This window comes from Anguilla rostrata, chromosome 1, assembly GCF_018555375.3.
Source record: "Anguilla rostrata isolate EN2019 chromosome 1, ASM1855537v3, whole genome shotgun sequence".
NCBI classification, from domain to species: domain Eukaryota; kingdom Metazoa; phylum Chordata; class Actinopteri; order Anguilliformes; family Anguillidae; genus Anguilla; species Anguilla rostrata.
In genome coordinates, this window is record NC_057933.1 from 79,977,133 (window position 1) to 79,999,300 (window position 22,168).

A 22,168-nucleotide genomic window follows, 5' to 3' on the forward strand; every position below is an offset into this window, starting at 1 on the left:
ATTCCATATTCCTTTAGGATAATCCAGGAAAAAAGAAACATCAAAAATATCATGAATAGGGAGAGGAAGGTGTGGAGGGTGAGGTCTAAAAGTGACATTTTTCTTTTACAGATTTCCAGATAAAATGCCATAAAATCTATCCGCGCAGCAAGCTGTCCTTAAAACACTCTATTAATCGGGGCCAGTGTGTCATGTTCCAGGAGTTTTAAAAGGTTCTACTCAGATAAAAAAAAAAAAGAAGAAAAAAAGAAAACAAACAACGACTCTGTATCTTCGCCTGCCCTATGGATCGTGCACGCGTACACTGAAGGGTAATGACGTAACTTATGACCGAATTAATGCTCTGCGGCTAGGTGTTGCTTACAAAGGATTGGGGATTTATTTTTAAACTCTGGGAGTTTTGAGTGTTTTGGCCAGAATGTGAGCCTCATCGTGAGAAATGGCACAAATTAAAAAAAAGAAAAAAAGAAAAAAAGACACCCACATTTTAGCTGCTACTGTACTTCGTCCTTTTCTGATGTTAATTATTAATGACCAACCAAAGCTCCTGCCCTTAAGCCCTATAGCCACCAGGTCAGTTCCCTGTGCAGGGAAAAAAAGAAAAAAAAAAGAATTATATATATATATATATACTGCAATACATTTTATATAAATATATATCATAAATGGAAATGTTTACAAAATACCATTGTTATATGCGGAAATATATATGAGTGAGATCAAAGTGGCAGTATTTGATATATTTTGCAGTGTACTCAAATATATGATACATATACATGGTAATAAATTGTGGATTTTATGCAACCCTTAAAGGTGTATGAACACAAATACTGTATGTGATAAGAATATTCTTAAATGAACACTCTAATGCTGATGTCACAATCTAGAACTAGAATCTAGAAGAGTTCTCGAACACTGACAAAAAAGACCTTCTCTTCAGAGGGTTAATTTGGTGGTGGGCTGAGAATGTTTGCGAATCTGTACACTAGAATGAAGACTGGTAGACACTACAGCCCATTTCCAACCCATGACTATCTGTATGCTCTCAAAGTGCAGCCCACTGTCCATGTCAGGTTTCCTCCATTTTGATTGCTGGATTCAGCAATCAATCAGATCTCAAGATATGAGAATGTTTTCAGCGAGAGATAAGCAGAGACACCACCTAAATGACATGGATATCTGGGGAGAACAAAGGCATTAAAATGTTGAATTTCAAGAAAACAAAGTTAAATTGCAAGTCATGGTACAACCACAAAAATGGTGAAATGATAGGATATGAGATCATTAATAAATCAGCTATAATCCCAGCTTCAAAAACAAAAATCATAAAAATGTATATAAATCCATGCTCACGACCACACAGCCAAATTTCTGGCTGATAAAGCACCTGCTCTACATGGTAAAACCATAGCAAGTACACAGATTAAACTCTAATCATCAACCAGCACCAGTACCCAAACAACCACTTCACAATATTTAACAGATGCTCTTATCCAGAACGACTTACGCAGATCACATTCTTTACATACAATCCATTCATACAGCTGGATATTTAGCAAAGCAACTCAAGTTCGAGTACTTCACTCAAGGGAACAACGGCACCTCGGGTGCCCGGGAGTCGAACCCGCAACCCCTTAGGTTACGAGCCCGGTTCTCAAAGCAGTGTGCTACATTACTGCTCTCATTCCCCTCACTTGGCTCACTTCCAACCACAACCATATGGTGCGACCGTTGCCCCGTATTCATAAAGAAGTTCCAGTGCACATCTCAACCTACTGTGCCCTCAGTGGGGCTGAAAGTCGATATTCCGTTCAAATCTTATCTAGCGCCCAGGCATTGTGGAAAAAGTCCACCGGGTTATCGAAGTCACGATGAAGATGCATGGTTAGAATTCTTACTGAACAACAGCACCCTCCCCATCTGTGTGCCTCTAACAGCTGTTATGTAACCCTTTACGTTTTGCAGAAACTGCAAAAAGCCGTGCAGTTGCATATATTGCAAGGCTCGCTTTCTGGACTTGGGTGTCTTGGATATGAATTCCTCTAGAAACAGTTTTTTTTTTTTTTTCAATTTAGATTTGAAAAATTGATGCAATTAATTTACTAGCATCTACGTAGAAGGAATGGGCAGGACTTAACTTTAAAGGGTAGGTTTAAAAAAAAAAAACTATTTCAAAAAAATTCGAATCAGTGTTCTAGAACTCCATTGCTTTCAGTTACCAGCAGGGATTGTTACATCAGCATTAGAACGTTTCGTTAAGAACATTCTAATCACATATTTGTGAGCGTACACATTAAAGGACTAAGATTTGGCCAGTGCTGTTTATACTTCTGAGCCATCTGCAAAGAAATCTGCTATTCCACCATTTTGTTTACTGTTTATATGTGCATTCCTTGGGAGGTGAATCTTTTCCTTTTCTGATATTTACACAGCTGCTTGTGTATTTTACATTAAGACAACTGCAAACCCCCCAGTGAGCAAAAGGCCAGAATCAAGATGTCTAGAGGGGTGGGAATCAAGGTTGAGAAATGCTTTGACATAAACAGATTAGGTAAACAACAAAATACAGCTCAGGTTTTTGTCTGGATATAGCCTGGCTCCATTCTAGTCAGCTAGAAAACTTTCACCTTTCAACCAAATGTAGCTGGGTTTTCACCTCGATGCCAAGATGACTTTTCATCTCAAAAATGTTGCTGAAGCACTCTAGGCTAAGCAGAGCAGCTGTGCCCCACTTCTGATTTAAACCTGCAACCCTTTGTTTATGAGCCTAACTCCCTGATTTACCAATGCAAGTTTCCTGTCCGGCATGTATCCACAGTGGATTAGAGAAATGCCAAGCTGTTACATCACCACAACCCTAACCATGAGACCGAACTAGTGCTCAGATAACACACAGGGCTGTATTCAAGGATGGAAGGATGAGTGTATAATTTTTACGATGGAGTAAAATTTGGGGGGCATAATATATTTCATCTCAGTGAAAGGCAAGCGCTGCACGCTCGAATGACTTTGGGAAGCTGAATCTGTACACTGTACAAACTGCACTGTACAGTATACAGATAAGTTTCAGTAGCATTATCATCCATCCATCCATTATCTATACTCGCTTATCCTGAGCAGGGTCATGGGGGGGTGCTGGAGCCTATCTCAGGGTGCACACTGATATTTGAAGACTTCATAGTAAGTAATGTTATGCATAAGCAAGAAAGATGTAAGCTTTTTTTTTGGTAACTGGGGCAATGTTTGCTGTCTGTGTAGGGACAGTAAATCGACTATTTTATATAGCTGTTTTAGGTTTTAATACTTTCAAGAATTTTCAAGAATTTTCATGTACTCCCTGAGAAATTATGCTTTTTTTCTAGTATGAATAATACTTTTTTTAAAAATTAAAAGCAGTATTATTACATGTCTTTTGACATTTGCTTTCAATGCAGTAATAATAATAATAATAATAATAGTAATTCATTCATTCATTCATTCATTCATTCATTCATACGTGACTGTAGCTCCATAGGCAGGTCTTAGCTTAGCTGTGGGCATGTCCTCACATGGACAGTGGAAACTGGACGCCCTGCGAATCAGAAACGTCAGCATGCTCAAATACAAAAATTTTCTGCCTGTAAAACGAGCTTATGAGATGTTATGTTCAGATTCAAGAGGTACCAGGTCTACTGCTTTGATTTTTAACGGAACACTGAGTCTACCGTCTACGGATTACCTAGAAACAACCACTGTTTGTGTTCCTGTGGACATTCTGTTATTTCAATATTTACCTTCCCCTTATACTGGCGAATTTGAAGCATCTCAGACAAATATAGCCACAGGTTTTAAGTTGAGCGAGTTAGGATGACTTGCAGATGTCACAGCACAGCCATTAACGTTGTGTTTCTGAAAAAGTGTTTTTTATTTTTATTTATTACAGCAGCACAGAAGGATATTCCTTTAAGATCTGCATTTTTTTCATTGCAGGAATTCCTATGACAGGAAGAAATTCCTACATGGTCGGGGAAATTATTTCCTGCTCATCTCATGAAATATTGTGCACAATAAAACCTAATCGGATATTAATTTAATGGTGAAGTGAAACTACACGATTATGTCAAGATAAAGGTCATACACCTGAGGATAATAAAAAGAAGACACAGAAGCTGACGCACTGATGCTAGTCAGAAAGTTAGATAACATCCAACAGACCTTGTTCTGCTGTTCCAGCAAATCTTGACACTTGTCCTTAAAATGATTCATTCTCAGGTCAATGACCTCCAGCTTCAGTGTGCCTCATTGCATTTGTTGAATTAAAAATTACGAATTAAAGCCGTTTAATTTAGTACGGATGTCGTTTTCATAGACGTACTTTGGAAAGTAAGCAGGGAAGTCTAGAAATAAATGAGCACATTAAATAAATGAGCTTACTAACAAGCAAATGAATCGATACATAAATGTTCAGCCTGGGAAACAAAATTTAACAGCTGTTGGTTAACAGACGCTGGATTTAACTAACAACAATAAAAAGGGGGAAAAAATGGACTTGAATTTAATCATGAGTTAAGGACAAATACTGATTAACTCCAGGCACAAATTTCCAAAAGGAGGAACAAAGGTGACAGGTAAACCCAGTGGAATAGACAGAAAAAAATCTTGTGATGGGACGCAGAAAAAAAAAGGGAAGGGATGAAAGGACTCTTTCCTTACGGTGAAAAAATAACAGAAGCAACAGCCATGAGAGCCAAGACGTGAACTGCGCCAGGGGGAAAGTGGACCAGAGGTCACTGCTCGCCTTACGTACGGGTTTATCAGAGACCCTGCTTGCTTCCCCTGACGCAGCACGCGGATAACCGAACGCAAACTGCGCCATCTCCGCGGACCTGTGAAGCCATCGTAAAAAAAAACCCTGCAAAGTTGTTATATAACATCCTGCATTTACGTGTCACCTCTAAAAAGAATTTTCAGCCTTTATGAAGACTTGTATGAAGGTTATGTAAAATCAACAACTCAGGTAAAGGTTTATACTATGCTCAAATAAATGGGAAAACTATATTCTTTTATTGTGACGCACAGTAATTGCATGGAGAATTTTCCAAAATCATTGCCTCGCCAATTTTCAGTAATTTGTGTACTCTTCGATCACAGGAATGGCAGGACTGAGGCATTTTTGTAGTGTTATGAAGCACCTCACCAAACAATACGTGAGATATTTCTGAGCACATAATATAGCTCATTACCTGTGTGTGTGTGTGTGTGTGTGTGTGTGTGTGTTTTATATACAAACATTATTACAGAAATTTGGTCAATTTGAAGTGTTTGGTATTTGCCTCAAGATTAAGTGTCGAGAGGGGCGGCATGGTGGTGCAGTGGGTAGCACTGTCACCCCACAGCAAGAGTCCTGGGTTCGATTCTCGGATGGAGCCTGTTTGTGTGGAGTTTGCGTGTTCTCACCGTGTCCATGTTGGTTTCCTCTGGGTTACTCCGGTTACCTCCCACAGTCTAAACGCATGCAGGTTAGGCTGAATTGAGACTCTAAATTGGCCATAGGTATGAGAGTTTGAGTGAATGGTGTCTCTGGCCTGCGATAGATTTGCCGACCTGCCCGTGATGTATTCCTGCCTCTCGCCCAATGCACGCTGGGATAGGCTCCAGCACCCCCCACAACCCTGCCCAGGAATTAGCGGGTGATAATCTGGGGATTTTCAAGACTAGACTTGGTACAGTGTTAGATACTATCTAGTCTGTAGGAAATCCAAGCACTAATTTAGTCAGGAAAATGGTGGGCATTGTTGGGCTGAATGGCCTGTTCTCGTCATTATGTTATGTTATGTTGTGTTAGATAATGGATGGGTGGATGAAGTGCTGAGGATGGCTTGTTCTGAGGTAGATCTTAGGGTTTGGCTCCTCCTGTTACAACCCAAGTAACTCACACTAGCCCGAAATTCCCCTCTTTGTTTTTTTTTTTTTTTGCGTAGGTTATGAGATCGGTGATAAGCTGTGAGAAAGAATTTACCTGGGTGGAAAACCCAGGTCCCAGAGAACCACAGGGTCTGCTGTCTTTTCTCTTATTACTCAGCACTCAACGTCAAATTAACGCAGTCGATTTACACAATTAACTGGCCTCCCCTGATTTCTTGGGTCTATGTCGCTGTCGCTGATTTTAGGGAGAAGACCAAACCCAGTCGACCTGGTGGCTCACCAAGATCGGGAATCCTCCGCCCCTGTCATGCAAGGTGAAACCTGTGCAAGGGGAAACCTTATCAGCTAATAACGGGTGCGTACCCATCATGCAGTGCACGCGGTGCACGGGTTAGATTTGGGTGGAGACGTGACACGTTGAGTCCACCTGGGTGTTTTTCTCCTTTTTTAACCTGCGTCTGAGTTTCGTGTGAGTCGCGGCTCAGATTAGAACACCGTATTACAGCGAAGGGAAATAACTGTGACACACGATGCAGTCAGCGGCCATAAAGTAAGCAAACAGAACGCGTCTCTGGCAGTAAGGGGGGGGGGGGGGGACAGTTTATCAGAAACAGCTGAAGACACTGCAGGCCATTAGGCCACTCTGATAAGAGCTTCGCATAAATGGGGTCTGAGGTAACACGCTCAATCTCACTCTCTCCCTCTGTCTTACACACACACGCGCGCACTCATGCACATGCATACTCACACACACACACACGCATGAGCACTCATACACACACATACCCACACACACATGCACGTACACTCACGCACACTCATACACACACACACACACACACACACACACACACACACACTCATGCATGCACATGCACACACACAGGCACATGCATTTGCGTGCACACACACACACACACACACACACACACACACACTTTCAGACTTTGAACAACTTCCTTCTACGTTGGATTTGACCTTTGCTTGGTCGTAAAAGTGTGCACTGACCTCCTGGGACATCATGCAGAAACTGTCCCATTGTAGAATTTTAGACTCCTGGTTCAGCTAATCAACTAATATTCTACAATCAATCCCTTGATAAGTGATTTTAGAAGAAAACCCGGGACAAACTCTCAGATAAATTAGAGAACCTGAAATATGTACCCCCTCCCCCAGCCCCAGATTATTCTCCATCCATCCATCCATTTATTATCTATAATAATTACTTTAATCTCAAGAATAATATATTCTACTCCGTTGTAACATACACAACAAGGGACATTGGAGAATATTAGTTTAAATAAATGAAATTTGTAATCAGTAAGCTGAATCCCCGGCTGTGTCCTGGCCATAGTGCTGTCTCTCTTTGAGATGTCCCTGTATACACACTGCTCTCTGTTTTCTCCGCAGCAGAATTTAGGTTTTTTTCATTGTTAAATACATAAGGAGCGGGGGTGGGGGAGTAGTGATCAGGCTGGCTGCTTTCAGTTAAAAACACACAGATACATTCCAGGAACCCAAGCAACAAACATGCATCAGACAGTCGCCGCCCCCCCCCACTCCACCCCGTCTTCATGTATTTAACAAAGAAACATAGATGCAGTACATGAACCCAAGCAACAAACATGTATCAGACAGCCCCCACCCCCCCCACCACCCACCCACCCCATCTTTATGTATTTAACAAAGAAACATAGATGCAGTACATGAACCCAAGCAACAAACATGTATCAGACAGTCCCCCCCCACGCTACCCACCCACCCCATCTTTATGTATTTAACAAAAAAACATAGATGCAGTACATGAACCGAAGCAACAAACATGTATCAACAGTCCCCCCCCCACCACCATCCTCCCACCCCATCTTTATGTATTTAACAAAAAAAACATAGATGCAGTACATGAAGCAACACATATGCATCAGACAGTCTCCCCTCCTTATGTATTTAACAACAAAAACAAAGAGATGCAGTACATGTACCCAAGCACCACACACGCATCAACTGTTTAGTAATGGAATGCTGTCTTCTCTGCCATGCGCCATGGCGATGGTTGCTATGGGCAAAGTCCCACCATTCCATCATTAAAATATAACGAGCCTCGCACCCGTGTTTCAACTGACCTCCACGCAGATAGGGAGAGTAAGTGCACCCCTCCCCCTTCCCCCCCCCCCTCCCTAGAATTCAGGCCGTACAGATTTGGGTACAAGAGCAGCGCTACCCAACGCGGGCACGATGGTACACTCAGCAAAAACACCCGGTAACCTATAATACAGGGGTGGACAAGGAGGGCCATATCTGCCAACTGCCACTCTGACAATCACGCCCACTTCCGCTCCTTATTACCGAATTAGCCCAGTCATTTAGTAAATTATACACTCACCGAAAAGTTCATGAACCGCAGCTGTTCCTGTGTCCCAACATGGAACATCTTACCGTGGTCCAATTTTGCAATTAAACCATCATAAGAGTACTCAGCTAATTAGCTAATTTGGCCAGTTTAATTGGTGGTAATGAAGACCTACAGGCCCTAAAGGAATGGAACTGGCCACCCCTGTGCTAAAAGGCTTTAAAACTCGGTCCCCAGGACTTGCTGAATGCACTGTATTTGCGCTGAACTTCTGGTTCTCTCTTCTACCAGATAGTTATTTAATTGGCTAATGTTGGCCCGAGGTTCAACTCAGTGGGTGTACCTGGTGGAAATCAGTCCCAGCCTGACTGAAGAGAGAGAGAACGAAAACCAGGAGCGCTACTAACCTCCTGGGCCTGATTGGAGCATCTAGCTATGATGTGAGCGTCTTCTTGGGCCAAGAACTGCTGATCTTCCTTCCTCCCTTTACCTGGGGGTCAGGTGTGATGTCTGGCCAATCAGTAGCACTAATTGTTCAGTTATTTACCTTGGAGAAAAAACAACGAAAAAAAAAAAACAGAATTGGATTCAAGCGACAGATTTGAGTATCCATGGTCTAGTTCAGCGGTGGGCAGTGAGAGCTATGTCTGTTTCTGGAATTACTTAATTAGCCATAATATTTACGCCATCAGGCATTTCAGATACATACGACATAGATCAGGAGGTAAGAGCGGTTGTCTGGCAGTCGGAGGGTTGCCGGTTCGATGCCTCGCCCTGGGCGTGTCGAAGTGTACCTGAGCAAGACACCTAACCCCTAATTGCTCCCAATGAGCTGATTGGTACCTTGCATGGCAGCCTTTCACCATTGGTGTGTGAGTGTGTGTGTGAATGGGTGAATGAGAGGCATCAATTGTAAAGCGCTTTGGATAAAAGCACTATATAAATGCAGTCCATTTTCCATTTAGGTGCATTTCTTGATAAGCGCATGGACGACAGCCAATGACTGTCCTAGCGTCCCCATATGAAACATTTTGTACTGCGGTCTAATCTACGAGTGAAGCAGTGTTTGCGTTTACAGCCACTTTACAGCTCATTTGTAAGGCTAATTGGTGGAAACACAAACCTGCGTACACCCTGACCCCCCAGGACTGGAACTGCCCACCCCTGGTCCAGGTACTGCAGCACTCGAATCCTGGGGACCTGTATGTCTGCTGGCTTCTGTTCCTACCATAACTGCCACCTCGGAATGGCACTGAGCTGTTCATTGCTCCCTGTTCCAGAATCAACACCAGCCACTGTGAATATGAAACTGATCTGTGAGGGCTTGGGTCCAAAGTGTCACCCTAATCATCGTCTCCTTGACTGGCTTTGAATTGAAAGGAGATTATTTGGGGTAATCTGGTGTTTTAAAAAAAAGAAAAAAAAGAAAGAAAAACACACAAACGCACACGTAGATAAGTGAATTATGTGAACGTCACATGAACATGCTGGATCCAAGTTGAACCTCAACTGACTCGGGCCGGTCCGTACGGCACACCCAACAGAGCTGTTATCCAGGCGAGCAGAACGTTCCGAAAGGAAAAACAAAAAAACGTTTATCAGCACAGATAAGCAGACAAGTGTGACTCTCTTCCCCCCCACCTCCCCCCAATCTTACTACTACATCCTGCGTCTCGGCAAAAGCTTTCTTCTCTATCTGAGCCATCCTCTAACACAGTGAATGTAGATACTCCTGGCATTGATTGAACCCTAAAAGCGCACCACTGTAAACACCATCTTTGCTGATTTTCTTTTTATGTCAGTCCTTATTTAAACTACTCAGGTTGTTTTTCCCTTGTTTAATGCCACCAGAGGAAAATTACCCATCAGTAAACTTCCACAGCGCACAGAGTAGCTTTGTGTTGTTTTTCTAACATCAATGTTATTTTATTTTTATAGGGTTTTTTTTTCTTTTCTTTTTCTTTTTTTTTTAACAGAGACACTGTGACAAAGATGCTTTACAGAGAAAACAAAAAGAGGAAAAGTGGGCAAAGACCAGACCTGAACCCCCCCCCCAAAAAAAAAAAAACAAGCAAGCGAGTTAAAAAAAAAAAAAAAAACTCCCTGGTGGGAAAAAAACTCAAACAGTAGTGAGAATAAACCTCTAGAGGATCCTTAATCTACATCCTTATTTAAAGAATGCAGTCCATTCAAGAAATACTTTCATTGGTCCAAAAAAGGCTGAATTACAGGACAGTGCAGTAACCATGGGAACCAGTGATCCTCTCTCATCAGTGACTCGACACACGCACACCAATGCTGTTGGAAAATGAGGATTTAAAAAAAAAACCTACTGTAATTTTGACTTACTGCATTACTATAAATGCAAGATCACGTGTGACACTTAAAAAAATAGGTCCTATTGCGTAAAATCAATAAAAAAAATACTCATCACAATTTGGAGATGGCCTTGAATGAATAGTGAGATTCCTGTTGGCACAGCTCTTCAGTGTTTGCACAGGACATGACGGAACATGGGGTGATCCAAAAAACAGCTTTACTCCCCCAGTCTATTATAATGCATTTAAAAAATATATATTTTTTATTTTTTGCAGTTCATGTGCTGTGGGGGGACAACAGCTTAAACCTAGTTATGCCGTCAGCTTACATCCCATTATCTGTGTTCCTGTTCTAGCAGCACAATCGTATACCACTTCTGATTGATTGGCTATGCCTGGATTTGTAATTACCAACTACTGCATCACAGTGCATTTGTAATGCCTGTCGGGAGACGAGAACTGGCAATTAGCATGAGATACAAATGTCATGATACAGCGTATCAGCTTGTTGAAGCAATCTATGTAAATATGTGATTTGCTTCTATCAAATGAATGTTAGAGTGAAATAAACACACACAAAAGATTTCAGGTAGGGATTCTGTTGTTGCTGATTGGCTATTGGCTGGGAGGAAGAGAGACCTGGAAGTCCACAGGGTCCTTGTAAATTATTTTCAAAGTATGGGGTGGGCTGTGTTTACTTAACCTGAGCTTAGGTTACGAAAAGAAACAGGGCCTTGTCAATTTTGTTTTTTTTCTTTTTGGTTCAGCTCAGTTGAAAAAAGGTATTATAATAAAATGGAGAATACAGTATTGTGTTTTCTGTGATCAATGTTGTTGAAGGGGCAATGCAGAATTAATATTTGCCTTTTTTTGTCAATGCAGTATGTGCTATACCTTGGTATTGACATTTAAGATTTGATTTGCTTACTAGAAATAGGGAATAAGTCGATCAGAACGTAACCAAATTTTCATGTGATAAACCAACAAATTCAGACGACTACTTTCAGATCTGTTTGTCATAGCTAGCTTGCTACTTTCAGACCTGTTTGTCATAGCTAGCTTGCAGAAAAAAAAGCATGTTGTGAACCAATCGCGTGTAGGCGGGACATACCCAAAAAAAAATTATTATTTTGTGGATATTTTGCTGCTAGCAAGAAAATATTCACAAAGTAAATGTTAGTTTTTTGCGACATCTACTGGTGCCTTCCTTCAACTGCAGATAATTGCATTGAAAGGTTTTATAACTGGGGCTCCCACTTGTCTCCACCGCATGACCTGTAGGGACTGAAACTTGTATTTCAGTGGTTGTCCTCCAGGGGGTGACTTAACATACAACTGACTTTCTAACTGAGATGTTTATAGAAACAATTAATTGATCTAATATGGGGAGAGTCAGAGGAAGGAGAGTGAACGTGGATGGAAGTTTAAATGCTATGAAAAGCATATCTTTGAGTGAAGCAGTATCCACCCAGTACACTGAAATGCCATCCATCCATCCATTATCTGTACCCCCTTATCCTGGGCAGGGTCGCGGGGGGTGCTGGAGCCAATCCCAGCGTACAATGGGATGAGAGGCAGGAATACACTCAGGACAGGCCACCAATCTATTGCAGCGCACACACTGCATGCCGACAGACTGAAATTATTTTGCACAATTTAATCCTACATTCCAAAAAGATAACAACAGACAGACATTTGAAATCTAGGAATCACGGATTAAGGTTTGAGTTTAACAGCGAGGGGGAATCATCTGTCAGCAGGGAACAAAAGACAGCCTTGAGCGATGACTTAATGTCATTAAAAATTTAACAGAGGCATTCTCAAGCGCAAATATTCCAAATTGCGTGTTTTTTTTTTTTTTTTTAAACAAGCATGAAATTAGTGCTGATTCCATCAGCTACTTTGCATTAAAAATAATTCAAGAACCGACTGAACCAACTGACAATCATATCTGCGCTCATAGTTCTATTGTCTGTACCTTTATCATAATTTAACAAAACCTTTGTATTAGTCAGCGGTCGTAACGTATGTTCAAAGTCTACCCAAAACATTCAGACCTTTAGGCACGCGCTCATAAAACAAATGAGAAAACTGTTTCTTCCTCGTTGTCACAGGAAACACAATGTGGAAAATTCATTACGTGGAGCATATTAAGGGTGCAATAGCAATGGCAATTTTCTTCTCTTTCAATAAAACTCTCCCCCCTGAAGCCTGTAAATATAGGATGAGGAAGTTGGTACTCTGCTGCAGAGCACCAATCAGAGCGGGCCTTGCTTCTGCTTTTACCTGAGATGTGCGGAAGTGGGGATGGATACCACGCCAAACACAATTGTGCGGACGCAGCTGAAGACATTATCGAGGGATAAGGGTTTGGAGGCGGAGCTTCCGTTGGCATCATCCGGTGGTGTGAAAGATGCAACGTCAGAATCTATGAAACCTGCAACAGAACTGAACAGTTTACAAATGAATATTGTGGAAGAACTAGGGCTGTGGGGTTTCCACGTCACAAGTTGAAGAACCAAAACACAGAAACGAAGTGCAATTAAATAAGGAGGGTTTATTTGGGGAGGGTCCCGGGTTTTACTCAGCGCAGTTATCCAGCTAACTCTAGTAATAATCCTATTTTGTGAAACAAGGCCCTGGGCTCACTTGCAAATGAAATGTCAATCTCAAATGGGACTGTCCCGGTTAAATAAATGTTAAATAAATTGAAGGAAAAAAAAAGAAAAGAATTATCCATTTTCATCAGTCTAGTCTCCCCTATTCATTAGACAGTGTCTTTTTCTTTGTGCTCCAATGTGCTCCAGCATATCTGATTTCAGGCCAGTCCCTGTAAAATTGTCCAGGTAAGGAGTCCTCTTTCATAGTTTGACTGTCCTGGCTGTTGAGCATCTATTCAGTCCTCTTTTATCTAAAGTAGCTGGCTAGAGGCACATTGGGCATCTTCCTTTCAACTCAAAAATGATGGTTCTATCAACCAGCTCACAAATTTATTTATTTGATTAAAAACTGTAGGCTTGTGCTGGGCAACTACAAATTGTTTGCACAAAAAAACAGTGCCGAAATTCCTCTACCTCTACCTCACGCACGAGATTTGGGTCTTCCCATGGACAAATTTTCACCAAGCAATGTGATTCAATGAGAGAGGAGTCTGTTAAACCACTGGCCACAAAATATAACCACTGAGATTTGATTTGAACTGTGTACATGACATTCATCACTTTTATTTCACCTAGATTTTTTTGTATTAATATATCTCAGCTGCAAACTATTTTCTCATTACTAATATGGTTTATTTTTTATTTAACTTTTTTTGTGCAAGTCAAATGTTACATATCTGCTCTTGTTTTTTCCCCCCACTGCTTCTAACAAAAACTAACATGCCCCTGCCTGAAGGCTACAACATTTGAAAATACTCCAAAATGTCCACGTTAGTAAGTGAACTGAACTTAACATGTGAGTGTCGCTTATTGTCTGTGCCAAAGGCTCGTACTGAGGCTGGCAAAAAAGCATTCCAGTTCTCAGCTCCTTCTGCGTGGAATGAGCTCCAGAAAGAAGTTAATTTGCAGTGAAACTTGTAATTGTTCTGACCCTTAGTTGCACTACAGAGTACTCATGTTAACCAGATTGTGAAACTTTAAACATTGCTGTTTGACTGCTTTTATAATATATTTAAATGTTGAAATTTTGTTGTGCCTTTAATCGACTGCTGTTTTCTTGGCCAGGTCTCTCTTGAAAAAGAGATTTCTAATCTCAATGAGACTAACCTGGTTAAATAAATATTTTAAAAAAAAAAAAAAAAACATCGACATCAATCATCACCTGTGCTTAATTAGTGTCAATTACTTTATCAACTTAGATGATTGAGGTGGTGCAGATGGGAAAATTGTATGGGAAAAGTAGCATGACAAAGAAGCTATCGCAACCTATAGCTGGCGTAGGACTGAAGCAACATGCGTGAAAACAAGGGAAGACAAATTTCTGGCTCTAATTATATGTAAAATAACATTGAAAAAAAAAATGGAAAAAAATCAATCGCTATTTTTTTTTTCAATCTAAATTTGAATTTACCCTGCAGTTAACGCTGTTGGGTGGTGGGGCTGTGCATTTTGTTTTATTTTTTCATATTCGTGCAACGCTGAGAGTGCGTCAGCAGTTGCATAATGCACCGACAGCACCAAACAGCGCACAACGGCAGTCTCAAACCTCTCCATTTGATAGTCAGATGTGGAACGGCTCCTGTTCTGAGAAAGAAGGCAAATTTTTGTAAGAGGTTTTTTGTTCTCCTGTGAAGAGAGGAAGTGTTCACATGCTCTGATTTCCTTGTTTGGCAGCCGAACCCGTCAGGCTTCACTGCACTGATAAACGGATCACGCTTTTTTTTAAATATCATGTTGACCGTAGACTTCTCCAATTGTACACACCAAAAAGGCTGAAGACTCTGGAGTCTGACATTCCTACCCTTGGTATCTTAGCGACAATCCTTGTCTACCTTGGGTCAGTTATGTAACTTCAACATCAGTCATAATTACTGCTTTTCCTGGATTTGGATTGGTGAGAGGTGATTAAATGCCATAAAATCACTAACATATTGCATACGGTATGTCTGTATTCTCACTGACAAGAAAATAATAATAATAATAATAATAATAATAATAATAATAATAAATAGCTTTATTTGTATAGCACGTTTCAATACAGGCAACGAAGTGCTTCACAATAGTCAATACAAAACACAAAAACAAATAAAAATAATAAAATAACATAAAATAAAAGATCACCCAATAAACGCTTTATTATAAAAATATGTCTTAAGAAGTGAAATAAAATGGGGAACTGACAAAAATAACATTCTTGTCATATTTTTATCACATTGTAACTGTGTTTTGGGAAGCATTTTGTAATTCTGGTCCAACAACTTTGATAAAATAAAATAAAACCATATCTGTACCTTATATATAACAGTTCAAAATGAACCTTATTTGAGGGCCTGCTTCTAAAATGGCGAGAAATTAATTCCTTACTTGCGTGTCAATCTCAATCAACAGTAGTATCAATAAGAATACAAAGATAATAACAAGGAAACTATTATTGTCCTGTGTAATTAATTAATGTTTTTTTGTAAATAAACATTGTGTAAACAAACATTGTGCTGCTGTTCCTTAAAATACTTGGCAACGCTGTCGATGGAAATGCAACGTTTTACGTTTCACTCTCAGGGTAGGCTATGCAAATAAGTTAATAATAACTTCCCTGTCGGTAGACACAGGTAAGCTTGTGAGTTATAACTGGGCTCATGAAGAAGTTGTCGGCCAACCTCTGCGTTGAAACGAAAAACAAACATGCAGTCTTTTTTACTCCTGTTGATCATTCATCTGCCCCGCGTAGCGACTGAACGCCCCTGTTCTGTGCCGGGCGGTCCTCGTGGAGTTTGCAGGACCGGTGACGTCATTGTCGGTGGGCTTTTTCCAGTGCACGAACGAGCTAGATCGGTGACCAATGACACTTCTCAGAGATGCGATGGGTAAGTCTTCGTAAAAAATACCGAGCAAACGTTTTTGTGCGTTTCCAAACGGCTGTCAGCAGCGGCCATAAGTAAAGTCGTGCTTATTTTTGTTTGTTTAGCTTTGACGTGGGTGCGTTTCTCCAAGCCCACGTGATGATATACTCTATTGGACTGATCAACAAGTCTCCGATGTTGCCCAACCTGACGCTGGGGTATGAAATGTACGACACCTGCGGAAATGTTACCATGGCGATAAAGGCCGCGTTGAGGCTGATGGAGGACAGAGTCAATCCCACGGAGGAGTGCTTGCATCTGAGGAATGAGGGAACCGCATCCGGGAGGGGTGTAAAGGCAGTGGTTGGGGAACGACATTCCGAAATTTCTATAGCCGTCGCTCGCCTACTCGCCCTGCCCCTTATCCCGCAGGTAACGATTCTCTACTTGAGCTCTTTCTTTCATCGCTGTTATAATTATTGTCTTACAGTTTGTTTTGTTTCTGTGTTAATGGCCTAGTATATAATTAACTGTCGCAGTTTTAAAAACTATCCGGGCCACTCGGAAACATCAGCAAATTTTGAAATATCAAAAAATCCCAGATAATGAACTATCGGTTGAATTTACGTGTGTTCTCAGATCAGTTATGGTTCCACGAGTGAACTTCTCAGCAGGAAGTGCAAGTTTCCTTCCTTTCTGCGCACAGTTCCGAGCGACAAGCACCAAACCAAAGCCATGGCAAAGCTGATCAAGACACTCAACTGGGAGAGCGTAGGGATCATCGGCAGTGAGGATGAATATGGAAAATTCGGCGTCGAAAGCTTGATCGATAACATGAGTGCTTGTCTAGACTTCAAGGAAATCCTTCCGACGGTCGTTTCTCGCGAAGAGGATCAAGATCTGTTGAAGAAGCTCATGAAGAGGCTCGACGAGTCGACGGCCGAGGTCATCGTGATTTTCACCAAGGAGTCCAACGCGAAAGTCGTCCTGGAAGAGGCCATCGGACACGGGATCATCAACAAGACCTGGATCGCGAGCGACAGCTGGTCCACTTCCAGCGAAATTCGCAGCCTGGGAGGCATTCAGAAGATCGGGAAAGTCTACGGGTTCATCGCGAAGAGAAACGCAGTCCCGGGGTTTGAGGAGCACGTGCGCAACTTCGCAGCACAGCCCACAAGCGAGGACAGCTTCTTCTGCGACTACCTGAATCTCTATACCTGCTCGCGGGAGACCAACCTCACCGGACAACGTCCTGGGAACTGTTCGCTCGCCGACGCCGACGAATGCGGCGCTAACGTTCGGCGTCTTGCGGACTACATCGACCGAGACGAATCGTACGCCGTTTACCTGGCAGTAAATGTCATAGCGCAGGCTTTGCACAGGCTGCTGAAATGCGATTACGTTAAGTGCGAGAGGAACGCAACGTTTTCCGCCCGCGAGGTAAGACACCCGACACTTTGTCCGTATGTTTACCCTCCAGGTTTACCATGGCAACAGCGACTGACGGATTTAATAGCTTACGTGTTTAGGCTAAAACTTTGGTGATTTGAAAAAAATGATTTTTTTTTTTTTTTTTTGCATTACTTGACCGATGTTCACATTTCAAGACCTAGCATACCTAAACTATGTAAAACAATTATGTGCATATCGCTTGCCAAAATTAGCAATTGTATTTATGAATTGTTTACCATCTCGGCTCCTTTCAACAGCTTCTTGAAGAAGTGAAACAAGTTAATTTCACCGTGGACAACATTACTGACATTGCATTCGATCCGAACGGAGACCCCAGTCTCGGATACGATATTCTGGTTTGGGACACGACGGATGGTAAAATTTCCTTGAAGGAAATGGGAGAATATGCACCCTCCGGTGACATTGTGATGCCTGAGCACCTAATCAGTGAATATGGAAACGTCACGGTGAGCTGAGTGGGTACCCGACATCCGTCAGTGTTGGGGGGTGGGGGGGGGGGTGGGGATGAAAGTGGATGAAAGGGATGCACTAAAGGTATTAAGGTCTCACTGTGGACATCATGGTTCCCATGGCTTCTTTTTGAAGGAGTTGGGCTGTAGATAAATATACTTCCCTGTTTAAATCCCCTGACAAAAGTGGCTTTGTACATACGCAGTAAATGTTCAGTGTTTGCCAAAAAAAAAAAAAAAAACAAGTCAAACCACCCGTCCATCTGAGTAAATTCTACTCTATCACGGTTGGTTTAATACTGAAACGTTTCTTTCTGCACACATGGCCACTGTAGAGAAAACCGCAGATCACTCTGCCCAGAAAACTCAAACTGATATTTTATTACGCAAATGTGTGAAGGACGATCAGCACAGACGTTTCGGAAACAGCCTTCTTCAGGAGTTGAGCACGTTTAATTCGCTACTGCTGTTTTACCTTATAATCTGCCCTACGTTTGATTTCCTGTACTGTCCCCTTGCATGTCCTGAACTGTCTGATTTCCCAGGTAGTCAGTGCAAATGAGAATTGAGTGGACTGGGTTGACCTGCCTGGCTGAGTAAAGCACATTGTATTTTGGATACAGTTATATTTGGCATGAACAGCATATTCTAACATGTTCCTCTGTTCTGTTCCTCTTTTCTTTTTAATTTGCTCGACATTAGGTGACTGCCTCCAACTGTTACAAAGTCTGCCCCTATGGACATGAGCTGCACTCTAATAACCAATCCTGCTGCAAGACCTGCAGCTCCTGTGGGCTCAATCAATATTCAAAAGGGGGAAGTAAGTAAAATAACTCTTCTGCCTGGTGCAGTGACCTACAGCACTGCAGGCAGTCTCTAGACTGGAGTTAAACCATGAGATACTCTAGGTCCAGTCCTGGGGAGCCGCGGTGTCTTCTGGTTTAACTCCAGTCCTGGAGGGCCGCAGTGTCTGCTGGTTTAACTCCAGTCCTGGGGAGCCGCGGTGTCTGTTGGTTTAACTCCAGTCCTGGAGGGCCGCAGTGTCTGCTGGTTTAACTCCAGTCCTGGAGGGCCGCACTGTCTGCTGGTTTAACTCCAGTCCTGGAGGGCCGCAGTGTCTGCTGGTTTAACTCCAGTCCTGGAGGGCCGCAGTGTCTGCTGGTTTAACTCCAGTCCTGGGGAGCCGCAGTGTCTTCTGGTTTAACTCCAGTCCTGGAGGGCCGCAGCGTCTGTTGGTTTAACTCCAGTCCAGGAGGGCCGCAGTGTCTGCAGGTCTAACTCCAGTCCTGGAGGGCCGCGGTGTCTGCTGGTTTAACTCCAGTCCTGGAGGGCCGCAGTGTCTGCAGGTTTAACTCCAGTCCTGGAGGGCCGCAGTGTCTGCAGGTTTAACTCCAGTCCAGGAGGGCCGCAGTGTCTGCTGGTTTAACTCCAGTCCTGGAGGGCCGCAGTGTCTGCTGGTTTAACTCCAGTCCTGGAGGGCCGCACTGTCTGCTGGTTTAACTCCAGTCCTGGAGGGCCGCAGTGTCTGCTGGTTTAACTCCAGTCCTGGGGAGCCGCAGTGTCTGCGGTTTAACTCCAGTCCTGGAGGCCACAGTGTCTGCAGGTTTAACTCCAGTCCTGGGGGCCGCAGGTCTGCAGGTTAACTACAGTCCTGGAGGGGGGGCTGTGTCTGCAAGTTTAGCTCCAGTCCTGGAGGGCCGCAGTGTCTGCAGGTTTAACTCCAGTCCTGGAGGGCCGCAGTGTCTGCTGGTTTAACTCCAGTCCTGGGGAGCCGCAGTGTCTTCTGGTTTAACTCCAGTCCTGGAGGGCCGCAGCGTCTGTTGGTTTAACTCCAGTCCTGGAGGGCCGCAGTGTCTGCTGGTTTAACTCCAGTCCTGGAGGGCCCGTCAAATCTCAGCAGAACTATCTCAATGGATATGTTTAATTTGGTCTCTTTGACTCATAGAAGTGTTGAGCCATGTTTAGTGTGGATCTTCAGCGTTTGTTGCAGAGTAGGTTTTTTTTTTTTTTAAATTCTCAGTCAGTAACACACCATCACCAGCAGTACATCAGCACACCATACATCAGCATTAGAATGCCCAGTAAAGAACATGCTAATCGCATATCTGTGACCTCACACCTGAAAGAGTTAAAATTCTTACACGTGAGCCCTGCAATTCGCCGGGAGTTTGAAAAGACGGAGTGCAGAACGCGGGGTTACCACGACGCGCTCCTGCGTTTTTTGTTTTTTTTCCCCCCGTTTGAACTCGCAGAAGCGGCGTGCGCGTCCTGCCAGGACGACGAGTACGTGTCGCCCCAGCGGGACGGCTGTCTGAAGAAGAGAGAGACATTCCTGGAGTGGACCGACGGATTCTCCATCGTCCTGGAGACGTTCAGCTTGGCGGGGTTCGTCTTCACCCTGCTGGTGACCGCCCTCTTCGTCAAGCACCGGAACACGCCCATCGTCAAGGGTGCTGGGGGCGGCTTGTGCTTCCTCATCCTCCTCTCCCTCAGCTTCAGCTTCGGAAGCGTGTCCATATCCATAGGGAAGCCCTTGGACTTCAAATGCAAGGTAGCTCTTCCACAATCATTCACGATGCAGCACGGCCTGCCATACTGCTTTCATAAAGCGTCTACAACATAGAGAAACGGTTAGCTGATGACACAATATTGCTTATTTTGTAATATTATTTGTAAGGACGGGTTCATGCACATGGTGCTCCTGTGTGCAGACAGGCTGTTTGAATAACTGCTACTGTATCCCAGGGGTGTCCTATGTTACCTGAAAATGGGCTGGTGTGGGTGCAGGTTTTTGCTTTGTCCCAGCACTACAGCACCTAATTCAACTGATCAGCTAAGCACCGTCTTCAATCAAGACACCCATAAATAGAACCAGGTGTCCAAAAACAAAGCAGAAACCTGCGCCCAATGGATAAGATTGGACACACCGGATTTACACTCACTGTAGAACGCGGTCTCAGCCAATCAGCATCCAGGATCGAAAACCACCCCTTTTCACACGAGTTGCATTCTGATTGGCTTCGTAGGCTCGGCTGCCGCTCTTCGTCCTCAGCTTCTCCCTCTGCGTCTCCTGCGTCCTGGCCAACCTCTTCCAGATCTGCGTGGGCTTCGCCTTCGACACCAAGGCCCACGGCCGGCTGAGGAGGTTCAACAACCCCGTCGCCATAGTGACGGGCTGCATGTCCGTCCAGGTGACGCTGTGCGCCGTGTGGCTGGCTTTGGACCCGCCCCACTGCCAGCGGGAGAACTCCCCCGACGGCGACGACGGCGTCCTGGTCCGCTGCCACAACGGCAGCGTCGCCATGTTCGCCGCCACGCTGGGCTACATCGCCTTCCTGGCCGTGGTCTGCTTCCTGTTCGCCTTCCAGGGCCGGCGGCTGCCCGACCTGTACAGGAACTCCAGCTTCGTCGCCGTCGGCATGCTGGTCTACCTGGTGGCGTGGATGCTCTTCATCCCCATCTACCTCAGCACGACGGGGGCCTACGTGCAGGCGGTGGAGGCCTCCGCCATGCTGGTGTCCAGCTACAGCCTCCTGGTCTGCCACTTCTGCCCGAAGTGCTACGTCATGCTGCTCAGGAGGGAGCTGAACGACGAGAGGGTCATCCTGGAGCACATCCGGAAGCACTACGAGAACAAGGGCGTGTCGCCCGTGACCACGAGCAAGTAGGGAACCGAATGCGATCGCTTCGCTCTCCTTTTATTTATTTATTTTTTTATTACTTAGAAACCAGCTGCGATGTTTGATAGTTATATTACACAAAAAGAATGATAAATTAATACTAATATAATGAGTCTTTTATTCAGTTAAGTTTTTTTTTTCTCTATTTATATATCTCATTATTCTCTTTAAATAATTATACATGAAGTACAAAATAAAACAGATACTGTATCAAACCTGTTGTATACTGTACATTTTGTATTTTTTAAATTTTAAATCTTGAAAGCAATAAAGTTCTTATACTGCCCCCTACAGGAGGAATTGTAAGTGGTCACTCACATGGAATTTTACATTTGGACCAATCAGCAGTGCAGCTATCTAGTGGGTCGCCAATCACAAGTGAATTTGTAGTGGACATTAATACAAAGTCAGACCTCCAGTTCTCAGGCTATAAATCAACATCTTACTCCAGAAAGGAATTTGATCATTTAGAAACATGTACAGAGGGCTCCATG

At 43.3% G+C, this 22,168-nt stretch overlaps 1 protein-coding gene across 1 annotated transcript; it reads left to right on the forward strand.

The window, feature by feature from the left end:
• Positions 1 to 14,476: 14,476 nt before the first annotated feature.
• LOC135236883 (G-protein coupled receptor family C group 6 member A-like) lies at positions 14,477 to 21,871 on the forward strand. Its single transcript, XM_064303476.1, has 8 exons — positions 14,477 to 14,838; positions 15,961 to 16,096; positions 16,198 to 16,504; positions 16,712 to 17,512; positions 17,782 to 17,991; positions 18,697 to 18,814; positions 20,247 to 20,545; positions 21,021 to 21,871. The coding sequence occupies exons 1-8, from the start codon at positions 14,736 to 14,738 to the stop codon at positions 21,660 to 21,662; spliced, it is 2,616 nt and encodes an 871-aa protein (XP_064159546.1). The 5' UTR covers positions 14,477 to 14,735; the 3' UTR covers positions 21,663 to 21,871.
• The last annotated feature ends 297 nt before the right edge of the window (positions 21,872 to 22,168 follow it).

Coding starts and splice junctions, on each gene's coding strand:
- LOC135236883 (XM_064303476.1), top strand. CDS start 14,736: ATGCACCGACAGCACCAAACAGCGCACAACGGCAGTCTCAAACCTCTC. Junction 14,839..15,960: donor GAGAAAGAAGGCAAATTTTT/GTAAGAGGTTTT, acceptor TGCCCCGCGTAG/CGACTGAACGCCCCTGTTCT. Junction 16,505..16,711: donor CCCTGCCCCTTATCCCGCAG/GTAACGATTCTC, acceptor GTGTGTTCTCAG/ATCAGTTATGGTTCCACGAG.